The sequence below is a fragment of the Ixodes scapularis genome, unplaced genomic scaffold, assembly GCF_016920785.2.
Source record: "Ixodes scapularis isolate PalLabHiFi unplaced genomic scaffold, ASM1692078v2 PGA_scaffold12__126_contigs__length_90152505, whole genome shotgun sequence".
In the NCBI taxonomy this organism is placed as follows: Eukaryota; Metazoa; Arthropoda; class Arachnida; order Ixodida; family Ixodidae; genus Ixodes; species Ixodes scapularis.
Window position 1 is genome coordinate 31,601,533 of NW_024609838.1, and position 17,573 is coordinate 31,619,105.

General features: G+C 44.2%; 1 protein-coding gene across 1 annotated transcript in view; it reads right to left on the bottom strand.

The window, feature by feature from the left end:
• LOC8025447 overlaps nucleotides 1–17,573 on the bottom strand; it is a 140,071-nt gene that overhangs the window by 112,673 nt on the left and 9,825 nt on the right. The window contains exon 2 of the mRNA XM_042289275.1: nucleotides 3,744–3,852. Coding sequence (XP_042145209.1) covers nucleotides 3,744–3,852 — 109 coding nt within the window. The remainder of the gene's footprint in view (nucleotides 1–3,743; nucleotides 3,853–17,573) is intronic.

Consider the following 17,573-nt stretch of genomic DNA (forward strand, 5'->3'; position numbering starts at 1 on the left):
GACGTCGTGGAATACGATCGCCGTCTCGTTATTCACCCTCCTCCCCCCATTTATTAATAAAAGATTTCGGCGTTCACAGTAGACCAGTGGACATGCTCTTTGATCTCTTCGCTTGTGAGTTGGCTGTCCCTGTGAGGAATAGAAAACCTCCGCCCGAATAAATTAGTTACAAGCACAATCTGTGCTTGTCAGAGACCATGGAAAAAAGGTATGTGATTTCTCTTGGCTCTTGTTGCCTAGCCCTTAAAAAACAACAAATGCTCCCCTAAAATCAAACAAATATAAATACCTGACTTCAAACCACAATGTTTCACAAAAAAAAAAGAAAAAAAAATAAGTTTCTAAATTTTTTGCAAAGCTCAGGAGAGCCTATCGCTGCATTTTACGGGGAAAGGGGAGGGGGGGGGGGGGGGGAACAAGAAATATGTTTTCATGTGGAACCGTGGCATGAATGAAAAACATTAAACAATTTAGAAAAAAAAGAATGCATGTGAAAACATTGGTCAACACAAAAACATAAAACGTTGGCATACACAAAACATAGCACTTCTGCGCGCGCTTAGCCAAAGCACGACGGAAGGCAGTGAGCACATGCTGGACGAGGAGCATATTCTCCCGCAAATCTTACGTTGCAACAGACTACAGTGCTACAGTCATACGGTTTTGCCTCAGTATTTTCGTTTCTCTTATATTTCTCCCATTCTCTCGCTTCTAATCATTAGTGACCCTACAGTATCTCGGCACCCGTCCTCGTTGTTTTTCCAGTGTTAGGCAAGACCGAATAAGGATCGTTTTCTCTTTTTGCGGGTCTCCCGGCACGCTTCTCCCTAATTCCCCATGATTCCGTGTCGTTGCGCAGTAGCCATTAAGAGGATCTGCGGGGTTGCGACTATTTTTTCCCCAGAAGTCGTCCCCACGCAAAATAGCAAAAGCAAAAGAGAAAAGAAAGCAATAAATAAATAAATAAATAAATAAATAAATAAAACGAAACTTTATAAAGACAGGCCTTTTACGTTGAAGTAATGCAATATCTAAAAAGAGGAAAATTATTAAAAAATGACACCCGTGGGCTGTGAAGCGAGGAAGTGGCCCCACCGAAAGCAGGAGTGAACGACAGCCGGGTCTAAAGGTCGGTGGAGAAAAAGACGAAGAGAAGACAGAAGGCGAAATAGATATTTAAAAAAAAAGGCATAAAGCAAAATAGAGAAGGACCAAGCTAATGTTAGGAATTAAGAGAGAAGGGAAGGAATGAGGGACCTACACACTCAAGACTCTGAACATGGAGCGGATGCCTTAAACAGGGGAAGAGACATGAGATATAGAGAAGAGCGAAGAAACAAACACCTTATTAGGCACACAACAAAAGAGAGCCCAGAAAAAGGAAAGCAGAAAGACAAACGCAGACCGGCAAACGGTTAAACCGTTGATCAAATAATATAAAGAGCGAAAAGAATGAACTTACGCGACAAGTGGTAAAATAAAGGCTGAGCTCCAAGGAGCGAATATGCGGCTAGGAACCGACGAACCTCGCACAGCGGCGCGTTCGCTTTGAGCGTGGCGCAACAGCAGCTCTTCTGACACCACGTGCAGGGAGAACGCCGCCGGGCAAAATTCGACGTTTCTTTTTTTGGTGAAGAACGGGGATAAGATGGGGAGAGAGCGACAGAAACAAGCAAGTACTACACACAAAGTTGAAGTAGAATGAAAACAGAGACAATAAAAGCTGGCTGGAACGAGAGCTTCGGCGGTTTTTCTACCTACCCAACAAGCTTTTTTTTTTTTGGAATACCCGGGATTCACTATTTGGGGCGTGCTATTTATTATCTTTTAGTTTGAAATAGTCATCGAGAAAACGGCAAATAACGATGATGTCAAAATCAACGCCAAAAATTTTTTCCTGCTTTCCAGTGGGACAAAGTCGCATGTTGAAAAAAAATGAAGATCAAACAAGCACTGCATAAAAAAAAATGGGTAGGTTGCGAATTTTTATTGTTTTTCTGGAGTGAGCTTCGACAGCTCTCATTTCACACCATCAAACGTCTTGTGAGCCGTCAACAACAAGTTGAACTGCCTAAACTACAACATATGTCGTCACGTTGTTAGTGTTGTTAATAGGATCTTTCAGTAAGGGGGAAAAATGAAAGACGTTTACGATTCTCTGTAATGCCGAATTAGAGCGCAGCACTTGAGGAGGAGGAGGAGAGGGCATGTCCCTGCTCCCTCTACTCCTCTCCTGCTCCCCTCCCTAATTGAAAATGTTCGCTAAATTGCCCTCTAAATTAAGCGGAAATTTCCCCGCTAAATATAGCGGGGAAGCTGAATTGTTTTTGAGGTCACGTGACGTCCCTTTCCTCCCTAAATTTGGTGCAATATTTCCTCGCTAAATTTAGCAAAAAAATTTGCCGCCAAATTTTGCTGAAAACTTTCACCCTCGTCACATCAAACGTGACGTCAGTGTGGCGTCATTATGGGAAGCGCCCCACAATGCAACGTGCGGTTACGCCGACGGCGACAGCAACGCCGACGCCCCGACGCCGCTCAACCCGGAAACATAAGCCTAAAGGACCATTCAAACTCTTGCAACCGAGTACGACCGAGAGAGACGAGACTTGTCAGAACCTCTTAAAATTTCTTAAGACGAGAGAACACACTGGCACGCTGGCGCCATCTATGCGGTGACCCTGGAACTGCATTTCACAAGAGCGAAGGTTTTGCGGTATTTCCGAGGTCAAATGTGCGTAATACCTATAAGAAAGGCTCGTTTATAACGTCGGCAAACGTTTTTCGAGCCAAGAAAAAAAGGATAATGCGCGAGAGAAACAGAAAATATGCCGGACCGCCAAGTTTACACTGCAACCCAATAAATGGCGCCAGTGTGTCCTCTCGTTGTGAGAGGTTTCAAGGGAAGGAACCCAGTTTTAAGAGGTCGCAAGAGTGCGAACGGGCCTTAAGAGCTGAGCTCTATAAAAAGAAACTGAATACTAAATTTTAGAGCTAACTTGGTGAAAAACATCATTTTTTACCTATAATTTGGGTTACTATAGATCAGCCGTGTCGTTGCAGAGTCCAAATCGTCTGCTTCCGTGACGTCAGAAGGACGCCGATCACTGATTGGCTTTTATTGTAAGGATCAGGCACGTAGCCAGGATTTTGTATCGGGGGGGGGGGGGGGGGGGGGGGGGGGAGGCGCCCATGACAAAATGCTGTATGAGGGGGAGGGGGGGAAAGGAGGTCTCAGCAAAATGGAAGACTTCGGGGAGGGGGGGAGGGGGGGGCAGGCCCTCCCTGGCTACGTGCCTGGTAAGGATAATGGGTAGACCTCATTGAGGTCTATCCCCTATTTCTTCAAGACGCCAATAGAGCACGGCGTTCTGTCGTCATCGCAACCGATGTGCAAGAAGCACACGAACTTGCGCTTCGCATTGACGTGCTGAACCAACCTCGAGGCAATCAAGCGGCCTAACACAGAAGATAAAAGGGACAGCGATATCCAACATTTTATGCAATCTTGTGCGCAGCAAGGACGAGAACAAAAGGGATAACAGGACACAAAAAGGCGCCTTGTTGTGTACTGTTCTCCCTTTTGCCGTCGTCCTTGCTGCGCACAAGATTGCATAAGATGTCAAACCAACTCGCCCAAACCACCACTCTTGAATCCAACAACAGTACGTAAGAGAGTCAAGCCTCGACATAGAAAAAGAAAAAGAAAGAGAGAGCTGGTGCAAGACACGGCCCCATGTTACCTGTCGCAGAGCATCCTTGCAGCCACAGCAGGCCGAGCAGGAGCGCAGCAGAGGCGATGGCGTGATGCGCCGCCCAGGCCGTGCCGGCGCCGGTCATCGTACTCCTTGCCTGAGCCGCCGCCAACCATTAGAGGAGGCCACCGAAAAACAGAAAAAGGAGAGAACGAGTAAACTCGGTGAGTTGTCGCGAAGTTCCCGTCCGGTCAACGACTTTATTTTTCATTGTTTCGTTTTCCCCCTATAGTAAAGCATGGATTCAAATTTTAGCGGAAGCTAAGTCTCGGCGCCGTGTTTTGTGAAATTGGCATGTGTATAAATGAGAACGGAAGGAAAGTATTTCCAAATGTCCCGCGTCCAGAGCGCGCGCTTCCCGACTTCGATAATACTTGGGCTCGTCTCGTACAGTTGGGTCGTGCACCCGCAGAGCATACGTGGCGGAAGGCAGCGATCGAGGGTACGCTGGAGGATATAGGGGCGCCCGAGAGAGACACGCCGTGGCGTTTTTAGCCTTTCCGCTTGACAATCATAAACGAGAATTAGATTTTGAGCGGGACGCGTGTCAGGTTGGTACTAACTTTCGTTCGGCAACTAAGAAGAATCCCCGTAAGTTGCCCGGATTATATAAGAGAAAACAAATGTTAGAGAGCTTATCAACAGTGAAAAACAAGAGATTCGAAGGAATCGGGATTAGGACATCCCCAACTTTCTGGGACATCCCTCCCTCGGCGTTCCTCCGATAAATGCGCAAAAATGATAATTTGAACCGAACAGCAACAAATGATCGCAATGTTCCCCGTCGGAACATTTTAGATCACAGTCGTAAAATATCAGTTTGGCTTTCGCATTCGAGCGCGTGACAAAAGATCGTAATGTTGACGTGGACTATAATTGCATGAGTGTCATAGAACGCAAACCATTTTAGAATTTCGATATCTCCTAAAAAAAAAAAAAAAAGATCTATTATTCCATGTCTCAGAACGTTGGCCATGGAAGTCAAGATGGCGCCAGGTTTATCTACAGCAAACAACATTCTCTAAGACAAATCTGCAGCTTCTCGCCACAAGTGACAGCGACTGCTATTGCTGCGCCGCACTCACTTTTAGGCATATCCACTTTCTAATCAATTCGATCGTACAAAACGCAACGGTCACCAGTGCATGTATACCACACTGCACAAATGAGTCAACATATCTACCCAGAAAAGAACAAAACACGCTAGAGAATAAATAAACGCAGACGCAAACATGCAAGTACATGCAACACACGCAAACACTCGCACAAGCACGATAACAAAGATTGGCGAGGAAACGTATACCTTGAGAAATATATGTACAACCAGCTCATACACCTTTTCCACAAGGGCGCAGCCATCTTGAATGTCGTCACTTTTGGCATGCAGTAAAGCATCGTTTTGATCTCTCCATACCGCTGGAAGGCGTTTAGGATAAATGCGCGAGTGTCGTACATTCTTGTTTTGCCCCACGTATATTTTCTTGAGTATTCCATGCTGAAAAGTTTGAATATTTCTTTTTTTCCTCATACCAGACGCCGAACCCACGTGACTGAGAACGACAGGAAACAAAAAACGTCTATACTTATAGCTCCGGGGAGTGGAAGCTCGCAAAATGGGACAAAATATGGGTATGTAAGTGTGATCACAGGAGTGCAGAAAGATATGGCGGGCCTCACTTCCCAAATGATTTGTTCGGCAACAATTATTTCGGTTCCAGCTCCGCAGACATTGACCTCATGTCGAGACTTGAGGGCTAACGACACGCCGAAACTCAACAGACCCTCTTTCGAAAGTGTGCGCAATCTAGTAGCAGCTGAGTAAATTATTCGAATCCGTCATTGTTCGACTACCTACTCCGAGCTCGTATTGGCATATAGGTATTGGCATAGCCTGGCAGTTTGACGACGAAGCCATAAAGTGCCCGATCGCAGATTTGCAGCGCGAGGGTCTGGTCGCACAGAGCATCAAAGACCCATTTCTCGGGGAACCTCAACGTCAGCACGCAGCTTTTGCAGCGGAGAGGAAGGACCCGAAACACACTTGTTCGCTCAGGAGAAGTGTGTTTCGGCGTCTCGCCGCAGCGGGCCGCCAGTCGCGTGGTTCTCCTCTCATCCGTTGTCCGCCACTCCCCCTTTGCCATTTCGGCGGCCGCTTCTCGTGGCGGTCTGCTAGGCTTTGTCAGTATAGAGGAGGCTATGGTATTGTACATGAGTGGCGCGTCAGCGTTCTGCGAGGGCTCGGATCCAATCACAGGCGTCGTATCCAAGAAAGGGCGGCCGCCAGTGTTGCTCGATGGTTTCTTAGAAAGGACCCTTTGACGCGATACGTTATTTTGGTACGTACCGACATACTGGTTGTCTACATAATATATTTACGCTATTTACGGGAGACGGGAAAGCGCGTTGTAGGTTGCGGCACATCACCGAATCGTGGAATCTTTGCGCGTGAGGTTTCCATCCGCGCCGCTTCTCGCGTGAATCCGACTTTTCCTCGTCCTTTGCCTGTATAGCAAAATAGAAAAAAAAAAAAAGACTAAATCAGATTCCCTTTTTTTTAAATTTAAGCCTAAATTATTTATAGGAATCATTTTTTATTAAACTCAATTTTAATTGAGTTAATTCAAATAAATTTGATTTAGATCAAACAGCTACCGTGATTCAAAATCACTGTAGCTAGAAAAAAGGGATTCTTTACGGCTAGCTGTATTTTCCAACATGGCAGCTCTATTGGTTCATCAGTTCGCCCCATCACTGAAAACAATTAATGCGAAAGAAAGAACTACTGTAAAGTACCAGTTTAATCAGCAACGTTTTACTGATGTAATCTTCGCATCACTAAAAGAGAAACGCCTTGATTTTTTTTTAAGTAGATAAAAAGAATTTTTTTTTCTTGCTCGTTTTGACTCGATTGCAAAAAATACATTACTTTTCTAGCTTGTGTTTCCTCCTTTTGCGTTCTGATGTTGTTGCAATCTGGACAACGAATTGGAAGGCAGAACTCGAGCTCAACGCTCCGATTTGCTAAGACGAGCACCGCTTTTTGCATAAATGTTTCTTGTTCGATGATTCACCGATTTACATTTTATAAGATGCGCGTAAAAAGCTTCAAGCGACACGCGAATGGTGAATAAAAATATTTTCGGGAATATATTTACGGGAGGGTTTTTATTTAAATCATCGCAGTAAGACTGGTCCGATTTGAATCATGTTGATTTTTATTCTTCGCCGTGACCTGTGCCCTGTAGCTCAGGGCTACAGATGCAAATTGGCAGACCGCACGTACCGTGCATATATGGTAGAAACAAGACAGCGGGCTGCAACGATTCACTTCGGGGAGTCGTCCGGCCCAACAGTCTCGGCTTGCGCAGACACCCATCTAAATTATCTTTCTTCGCGTACCCCCCCCCCCCCCCCCCCCCCCATACCACTAATTATTACGAAAAGGAACGGGCGTGGCACTGAACTTGAAGGCAAAGCCATATCCATCGCAGAAAGAAGGTATATGCGTCTCGTTTTTCTTAATTACGGAGCTTATGAAACCACATGCCCGATTGCTTTATGAAGCAACCGTGGACACCGCGCTCTCTCGCTGAAATTGTCACGCACGTGCGAACAACGTCGTCGCAGGAACCGGGTCCCTAGAGAGGCCCCATGGCAGCTCGCCACCCAGATTAGAGGTGACAGCTCAAAGTTTTGGGTTACGCATAAAAAACAGAAAACTAAAACAAACAAACAAGTTTCAGAACACTAACACCTTAAACGCATCAACGTCGCGAGCGTGGCTGCAGTGTAAAGTGAACCATAAGTCAAGCTCTAAGCGACACTAAAGGGTTGCCTATAGAAATTCTACTCCGTTTCAATTTGCGACGACCGAAGCGGACGCCGTAGGAGTCGTCGGAGCAAATCCCATGCCGTGCGAGTGTCACCTGACTTTCGGGAGGGTGCACCCTCCCGACGCGAAGCGCGAGGCACGCAGTCACGTGACAAGTTCTCGGCGCTGGATTGGCTGGGATGGCTGGTAGCGTTCTCTGTGGTCCATCTTAAGGTGAAGAGGAGTATGAAAGTCGCGAGCTCGTGTCAAATACTCGACTCCCTCGCCTTCTTTTTTTTTTTTTTTCCTTTATCTACAGGTAATATATATATTCCACGAAACAAGCAGACCGAAATAAATGGTAAAAGTATAACAATATAGACGAATATGTTGCGAAACAGAAGCGTTTTAAGAAGATGGCGCGTCGCTGCGGAGCGCTGGGGTCGCGAGAGACCATTCTGGAAACGCCATTAGCGCTTAGTCATCCGACCATGATCCCGCGGCATGAAAAATTGTTCCGCGCGAACCCGGTGTCGCCGAAGGTTAATGTTCGCGGGGGAGTTACGACCCCGGTTTGTGGGGCGAAGTTGGTTGGCGGCTGGGAATCTTTACGAGGGAAGATAAATGGGCCAGTCTGCGCGCGCCAAGTTTGTATAGTTTGTATAGTTCCACTTGGGCAAAAACCTGAGCCAACGATATGCCAGCAAGCTTTAGAGTCAATCGCTGTAAACCTTGTCAGTCGGCTCTTTTACGTAATTCGCCGATCAGTGTACGGTCGACTGCAGGCATTGAAAGTGAGGACGGGAGACGGGTCGTTAAGTTGTCTCACTTCCAGTTTGAGCTTCGTACCTTCGGTAGCACTTGAACGGGTATGAGCTTGGAGCGTGAACTCACAGCTCAAGCACGGCGGAATGCAACGAGCATTTGCCGGGGGCAGGGCGTTCGAAAGGAAAGCCCTGACGTTCTCATACTTTCATTGACTGTGGACGATGTAGAGCACTCGCCTATTGCGTTTCTTTTATAGTTGGTGATGCGTTAGGACTTCACTTGAAAGAACGTCCCCGCGGGTGAACGAGCACTCGAGTAAAAGAAAACCTAACCGTTTTCATGTATTTCTCCAAACGGCAGTAACCCATCTCACCAAGCGTTCGGCGCACGCGTGACTCCGTCACATGTTTAGTTCACAGAGGCATAGCAGGAGACAGGCTGCAGTGCACAACACTGTCGATTCATGCTCTGCAGGCGCAAAGATCCAGCGAGGTCGACACTTGCAAAAATACTAAAGTTCCCTAGATGCATCGCGGCAGCGGAGGCGTATTAGCCAAAACGTTGGCTATCCTATAATCTATTGTAGCAGGCTGGATTACGGAAGGATTGGGGTTTGTCTTGCAGGGGTCGAGGGGCACCACCGGCAGCCATCGCTTGACACAGCGGCTAATGCATGGCACTCTAGGGGAGAAATGAGAGAAAACTGCAATTTCTGACCATAGTTACGTTGCTCTCGACGATGAAACTTTATCGTGTTTACCTTGATCGACAGGTGAAAATATAAAGAGCATTAAAATACCATTTTTTTAATATATGTTTTGTGGTTAAGGTTTGAGGGTTGCGACTTTGTTGGACATAAACTGTGATGCACTTCAATGGAACAAGGGCTGCTGCCGAGAGTCAATGTGGAGTCGTTCGTGATCTCGACGTCATCAGAGCTTAGCAGACGATAAGTTAGAAGGCCTTTACCGGGTAACTATCGTTTCAAGCGCTTGTACAGAGTACTTCTACTGAAAGCTTTTGCTTTGAACTGCAGTGAGGGCTTCTGTGACGAACTAAAATTCGGAGCGTGTAGTTAATTTCTTGAACGTGTCATTTATTTAGTAACTGGCGCAAGCTACACCGGCACAGTCGGTGGTGTTTTTGCACACTTGATTTTTTAATCGAGTTTGAACCATTGACAAAGGCCGATTCGATCTTCACGCACCCGATCTAATGATCGCAAAAGAACTTGTTGTTGGGCTAGTTGGTGTTGACTGTATTGAACCATGGTTAAAAGCGCTAAAAAAAAAGACGTACACAAGATAGAAGACAAACACGGGCGCCCGTGTTTGTCTTCTATCTTATGTACGTCTTTTTTTAGCGCTTTTAACCATGGTTCAATACAGCTAATGATCGCAGCACGTCATAAAATACACGCCTTCGAGCACTGCGTACAGGCTTCAATAATCCTTATTTTGTGTGTTTCTTCCATAGACTTCCGTGTATTGCCTGGTGTCAAGCAATGACCACCGGTAGTGCAATCGAAGGGCTCATGATTCGCGATTCAGCCAACTACAATAGAATGAGCCGATCGGCTGGTGAAATCGGTTTATTTTGTAAACAGTGAATCCACCTTTTTAAAAATAACAGTCCATGAAGTTCCATAAGTCTAACTGGCAACATGTTATAATAATATGGAACATAAAAAAGGCGTACCCTTTTACATTAGTTTGTGTAAACCCTTAGCAGAACGATACGTCCTATTTTCCTCAGGACAAGCTTGCTTTTTTAGGGGACGCTTAAGCGTGTATTTGTAATAATTGTGTACTAATGTTATATAGAATAGACTACATTTTGTCAACCGGCAAGATCCGTAGCGACAACATCTTTAGGTCAGTTTCAAGTTCAGCAAACTTAGTTCAACATCCAATGTTTCTTCTATGTTTCGCAGAATAATATAGAATTTTCTCTTTTTTATAATAGGAGCAGGAAACGTAGACCGCTATTGCGTATCGTATAGTATAGACTCCCCCAGTGCCTGATATGTCTTATATCTAGTACGCGCATCGGTTAGAAAACGAAGGCGGTATCTATAAGCAGATATCGTTCGTAGGCGTCTTGCCAGGTAGTCTACATGCGCTCCTACAGATACTAATCGAAAAGCACGCCGAGATACCTTGTAGATGGCACGTATTCTAGTTTTGCGCACCTGCAGTTTTTATAGGTGGATAAGTGAGGGACTAAGGGCGGTCCGCAAATTTTATAATTTTGTGCGGGTTATCAAAGCACATCAGTTTTGTTTTATCGACATTTACAAAAATGTGATTGCTAGTGAACCACGCCAATAGGTAGACTATGTAATTTGGAAGAGATGATGCAGCTTCGAATTCATCATATTCAGATAAAACCAGAGCGGTATCGTCGGCGTACTGAAATACCCGCGAGGAAAAGTGAAGCTTCCCAATTTCATTAACGTAGTATATACGTTAAAAAGGAGAGGTCCTGAAATAGATCCCTGGGGAACATTCCACCAAAGCGTCACCAACTTACTCTTAGCATCACCAGTATTTACTAGCGGTTGACGCCTTGAAAGATATAGTCAGTCTGGAAATCCTTGAATGTGCCTCTGAAACAAAAGTGCTGTCATTTATGTACAAGCAACCCGTGATCAACTCTATCAAATGCTGTTTGAGGTCTAGAAAAAGAGTTTGCACAAAATTGTTACGATCAATATTTTCGTGGATGTGATCGGACAGGTCTTCGAGTAATGATTGTGTGCTTGCGTTTTGATGAAAGCCGTACAGGGAACTACAGAGTAAAGTGGATTTCTCACAGAAAGACGTCATTGTTTTGAAGACAAACTTTTCCATGATAGATACCACGGATAAAATTGAAATGGGCCTGTAATTCAACATTTCCCTTTACGTCTTTCTTTAAAGATGTGCCTTACAACTGCAACGTTTAGGCCGCTATTTATAAACGAAAATTACAAGTTTCCAAGCGATAGGCTTGTACTAGTAGTCGTGGTTTGCACGCGCCTACTCGGCCCAAAAGTATTTCGAACCGGCGATTTATCGAAAAGGTGGATTGTAGTAGAATAAAGCTAACACCGGTATTTATTTTTATACTGAACACATCATGATAGAAAGGTTGGAGTTGCATAGACAATGCCTGCGTGAAACCTTATTATGTTTAAAAAAAAAGAAGAGTATGTAGCTTGAGGATTGTGTAGGTGAAAATGATACCCCGAGTGTCAGTCCGTCCGAACGCGTGATGGTATATCGATGAGTAAATCTCAGCACTGCAGTCTGTCGCTCGTCTCTAAATATAAAACCGCAAACAAAACTGAAAAAAAAAAAAATACAGCTCGGAAGATTTTACGCCGTTCGTCGGTCTTCCTTGTTTGTATGAGTGAACGATTCCAGTATCCTCATGTACGACGAGCCTAGATTGAAAAGGCTCGCGTGTTTTTCTCTCCTTTAAACAACAAACTTAAATTCTTCGCCACACTCCGGAGGAGCTCTCGAAGTGGGTGGATTACGTGCCGGCACGGTTGAATCGTTTCCAAGAAGATCTGGGCCGGTTCCGACCAATCAAGTTTCGTCTCCTGAGAAACAGCGAGTGGTTATGTAGCGATTTCTTTCTGACGCATAAATAAACACGCGCACACACACAATTAGACGGGCTGGCGCTTGGGGAATCGTCGTGTATACACGTGCCCACTTCGGAGATTGGTTCTGGGCCAGCGCCTTTCGAAATTAATTGCACAAAGCCGGGGGTACCGCACTTCCCGTACATCATACAAAAGAGAGTCTGCACGAACACGAGTCACCGCAATGTCCGTGGTTCGAATGCCGCCGTGCCACGTTTCCTCCTCCAACTTATTGCCACGCGGCATTCAAAGCACGTATCTAGCGATGACTCGCATTCGAATCTCTGTACACAGTGTCTTTCGTATGATGCATAAGCAGTGTGAACCCGCCTTTGGGGGGATACAGCGGCATCGGCAGGAGGTGCCCGTAACAAAATGTATCTATATACTCCATACAAAAAAATTAAAAAAAACGCGGTCTTACTGCTAGTACAATATACAAAGGACACTGTGCGGACACTAGCTTCACTGTCTGCAGAAACATGGAGCAGAAATTGCCTTCGCTGCCTGCTAGCCGGACACGAACGCGGATACCAGCCTACGGACGACCGAGACCTCGCAAAGAGATTTGTTCTCCGATTGTTTTTTTTTTTTTTTTTTTTTTTTTTTCCAAGGCGATTGTTATTTTGGTCCCCATCAAATCCTTGAAGCTTCGAAAGGGTCGTTCTGAGCCAGTCGAACCAAGATCGCTATGGGGTGTCGTCGTACTGAAAGCATTCCTCTTCAATAGAAACGTCTTTGGCACTGTGAACTGTAAAAAAAAATGTTTGCGATGCAAAGGGAAATATCCGAAAACATTTTGGTCAAAATAAGGAAATATTTTTGTAAGACTGAAATAAAGACAAAGTTTATCGGTTGAAATACAGAACTTGTGTTATTCGTCAAGAAGGCAAACTTTTGATGAATAACCGGCCTAAAGATACTTGTATCATTACACTAAAAAAACGGTGTTTTTCCTTAACAGCCTACAAACTTTGCCGCCACAAAGTTTGTAGACCGTGCCCTCCCTCCCATATTCGTGGTGGAACCCACAGCGGCACTGCGGGGGTAGTCCATATTAGGCATGCCCACGCCGGGCCCACGTGTGACCAACGTGGGTTTCGTAGGGGCCGCCCGAGCCCTCATTGCTCACATGGACCCCACCTGTTGTGCTACCTGAGGAATGCCGTCCATTCCCTATTTGCTTTGAGGTTCGGAGGATGTTAGATGAGAGAATAATCGTCGCGTTAACTGAATAATTAACTAAAATCTAATAATTCCTATAGCCTCTAATTAAAATCAGCGCCAATAGTACGTTTGTAACATGATTCATCACATCAATATTAAAAGTGAGTTGATGGATTTTAGTTAATTATTCTGCTGTGGCTTTTCTCGAGGCGCTGGATTAAAAGGTATAAACTGTTCAATGTGAAAATTTCGGAAACATATTAAGCAGGTGTAATATTTGTTCAGCCTGTACGCTTTTATGCGAGAAATGTCGCAGTCACCGGCCAAGTTGAATTCAGAGACAGCTATCGGGTGAATGTGGCATGCGTAGAGGAGGGATGCGTGATTGGATTGTCTGTTGCGCGATGTTGTTGTTGTTTTAGTGTTGTGTGTTGCTCTGTTTGTATATGTGAGTTCAATCTATCGTGTTTTTCCCCTTTTTGTGTATTTAGAACTTGAATGGCGGGATGAATACTTGCGACACAGTTTGCTGTAAAACCTTTCTCACATCCTAAGAAATTTTCACAAACTTCCAAAACAGAAACCAGCTTTCTTTTTTTTAAAAAAAACTTTGTAATTTTTAGGGGCAGAAACAGATTTTTTTATATAAAACGCTGGGGGAATTACTACAGGTTCGCTGAGCAACAGAAATTCAGTCATTTTACAGACAAGACCAGAACCGAAAATGTTTTTTTAACAAAAATTATGGAAAAAAAAAAAAAAACAGACGGATACACCATTTGTGGTAGGAGAGCTGCTTTTCTGTTTTCTTTATTTTTCGCACAATTATTTTTTACAGCAATCAACTTATCAATCATTCTAATATCTACAGATCTCTCATAATGATATTGTTCTTCTTACATATTTCAAGAGCGGAAAAAATATTTTTCAATGCCGCCAAGCACCGATGCCGCGGCGGTTGCGGTGCGAAGATGTACGACTGCTTCCCCGGCGTATGGACATCAGAACCTTGGTATACTATACTTCGTTTCAGCTTCGGTCCGAGCGCGGCCGATGTTATGAGCCGAAGGGCCAATCAAACAGCGCAAAAAGCGCAGCGTCATGGTGTGCTCTCAGCGCTTGATAGGACCAGCCGACGGAGGAGCGCACACAGTGAGACGGCGAATACCGGCTGGTCCTATCAACTGCAGAGAGCACGCCATGACGTTGTGCCTGTTTCGCTGTTTGATTGGCCCTTCGGCTCATAACATCGGCCGCGCTCGGACCGAAGCTGAAACGAAGTATAAAAATGTATTCGTCAAACAACCTGTCACTGCGAATTTCGGTAAGCTCACTAAAGCCGGGAACACATTTGCGAAAAACCGAACCGAAAATCGGAGAGAAATCGGAGGCTGCGAAAATCGTGGCATGCGATTTTCGGATGACGAGCCACATGAGGTGGAATGCGCGGCGCGGAAATCGCAATGCACTGCGGTTTTCGTGCTCCGACTTCAGGAGGCTGTTCGGTAGTCTGGCGAACTGGCGTCCCATATTTCGCGCCTCTTTAAAACTTCAGCTATTAAAACCTCGTTGCAAGCCACGCGAGCCTTTCTACCACCACCCTTTGATAGAGACAGAAGGGGTTTTCTACGCTGCGCTGCTTCCGAAGCTGCGTGAGCCGCCATGTTGCGAGCCGATCGTATCTTTTCGTTCCGTCCTGTTCCGGGCTTTCGCTCACCGAGCTCCTCCGCCCCGAATTCGGAGGCGCCGTGCGAAAATATCTGGCGCTGCAGATCTTTCGAACCGCTCCCGATTTTCGGAAAAGGGGAGGAGCCTAGCTGCCCTGCGATTTTCATGTGCGGTTTTCGCACAAAATTCGGCTTTTTTTCGCAAATGTGTTCCCGGCTTAAGGGTGCAGGTGTCAAGAAGAAATTGCTATTTCATGGTCCAAAATGGCAACTATACGGGGAGCAAATGGCGCTATATATTTTCACAGGATCTAGCGACTTGAGGATGCTCGAGACCCATTAAGAGCGACAAAGAGAAACAGCTGACACCTAGAAACCTGAAGCAAGTGCATGAACTAAGCACGAATGATTGCAGGCGTGGAAAAAATACTCTCGCGTGCACGCTTCTTGAGGTCTGTTGGTGTCCGTTGTTTCTGTTTGTCGAGGAACTCGGGCAGGACTAGGACTTTTCTGTGTCTCATTGTTCGTGACCGTCTCTGTTTGCGCGTTCAAGTTTTCTCGGCATTATGCACCAACTAGCACCAACAATTAAAACAAAATATCTAAAGCTAGGTTGACTAAGACTAAGACTAAGACAAAGATTAGCCACCCACATAATGTCCGCCTGGACGTATAACCCACCTGTACAAACCGCATTAGTGTAGCTTTCACGGATTTTTTAAACAAATGTGTAAGAATAGAAAAAAAACCACCCTGTATATGGCATGTCTATTTTATAGACGCTCGTTAAAAAGGGCAATTGCCGCCAGAAATACATACATACATACATACACACACAGACATATATATATATATATATATATATATATATATATATATATAACTTTTTCCAGGTTGAAATGCTGTTTTTTCGTCGCCTGCGTACCCTATATACAGAAACCACTCGTCTGGAAACGAGGGTAAAAAAAACAAAACATGTCTGTCCTTCAGATTTTTTTTTCTTCTTACTTTCTTTTATACCGCACCTTTACGAAACTTAAATAAGAAAGCTCTGCGAGGTTCGCCGACTGCGTCCAAGCCAGGGCACGTACCTATATTTTTGACGGAGGGATTGCTTCCCCTTATGACGCCCATACGAATCAGAACCGCGCAGTCACTGACAACTATGACCGAACTATACAAGGGATTTCTGACCTTTATTCCGGCATGAAAGCATCCGTATAAATAAAGCAATGAACGGAGTACACTGAATCTTTTCACAAACGTGCCTTTAAATATTGTAGTTATCATACTCGATCTTCATACCTCTGGGCGTTACGAAGAAAAAAAGAATAGATCCAATAATACTGTTTTGTTTTGTTTGAACAAGGAGGAAAACACTAAAAATTGTCTGATTAACTCTGGTACTCATAAATGGTACCACACACACTCGTGTTTCCTGGATCTTCTTAATGATGTAGATCTCAAAGAAGCTTTCGCGTTTTCGCTTCATGTTAAACCACAACGCGGTTTTTAACGTTTTCTGCCCTGTGCCCCTTAGCGAAAACTAATACAATTGAAATATACCACATTCTAATTTGAGTGTATTTGAAATACAGTTCATAATTTTAAGTACACGAAAAATAGACCGAAAATATAAACTTCTTTTTTTTTACTTAGTACTGAAATATACTTCTATAAATCATTTTAAAATACCTTTACTTAAACTACATTTGAAGTTCCCTTCATGCGTTTTGAAATATGTAAATACTAAATTAATAGGCACAAAATACCTTTCACGTATATTTCTTGAAATATTTATTTAATTCATGCAAAATATACTCCAACCCTAAAAAAATGGAGCAATCAAAAATACGTGCAGAATACTCTTAAAATACCTGAAAATCGTAAATACTGTTGTGTTATACTCTAAGTACCTTTTGACTGCAATACTTTGGTAGTTTGACTTAAACTACCAAAATATTGAAAAGCTCCCCTTCTAGAAGTTCACTTCAAGCAGATACAACATTTGATTAGTTTATCAATTGAATTGCGCAGCATCGCACTGATAAATCAGCCCAGTTTATGTTATTGTTTCCTTTTTTCTATCAAGAACACACCTGATCAGTTCCTTGCACACCAATCACAAACGGGGTTCGGGAACTACAACCACAACATTTGCTGATGCTGGAAAGCTTCAGCAGGTGCTGTGAACAGATACGTTTGGCGTGGTTTTATTAGCACAATGTTAGTTCACTGAACGTGTACACTCACCATTGTACGTGATGTGAATAGTGACTTTAATGCAGTGACATTAACTACCATATTAAATAGTCAACTACTAAAAAGGAAAGGCAAAACAACTACTGTAAAATATTTATTTTTCGCGGGCTCAATATTTCGCGATTTAGGTCAAAGTTGGAGTTTTGGAATGATTCGCTAATTCAAATTTTCGCGACGCGCTGGGATCGCAATATAGATTTTAATATTTTTGCATTTTGCCGGAATTGTTCACGGGACCTATTCTTCGGAATTGTAGGCGATTCGCGAACTTTGCGAGAACTAGGTCCTCACGAAAATAAAGTCGTTTACAGTATTTTAAAGTGAAGATACTGCCTTGATTCGCTTCGTCCTGAGTGGTTCTACGCAGAGAAGCAATAACATGTATTTTATGAGCCGTTTGTGTGGATATTGTTTTAAGGACTGCGCCGAATTGTTATTAGTTGTACCAATGCCTTTTACTAAGAGATATCGTCCACGAACTTCAAAACACTGTTTCCCCTTTGACAGAC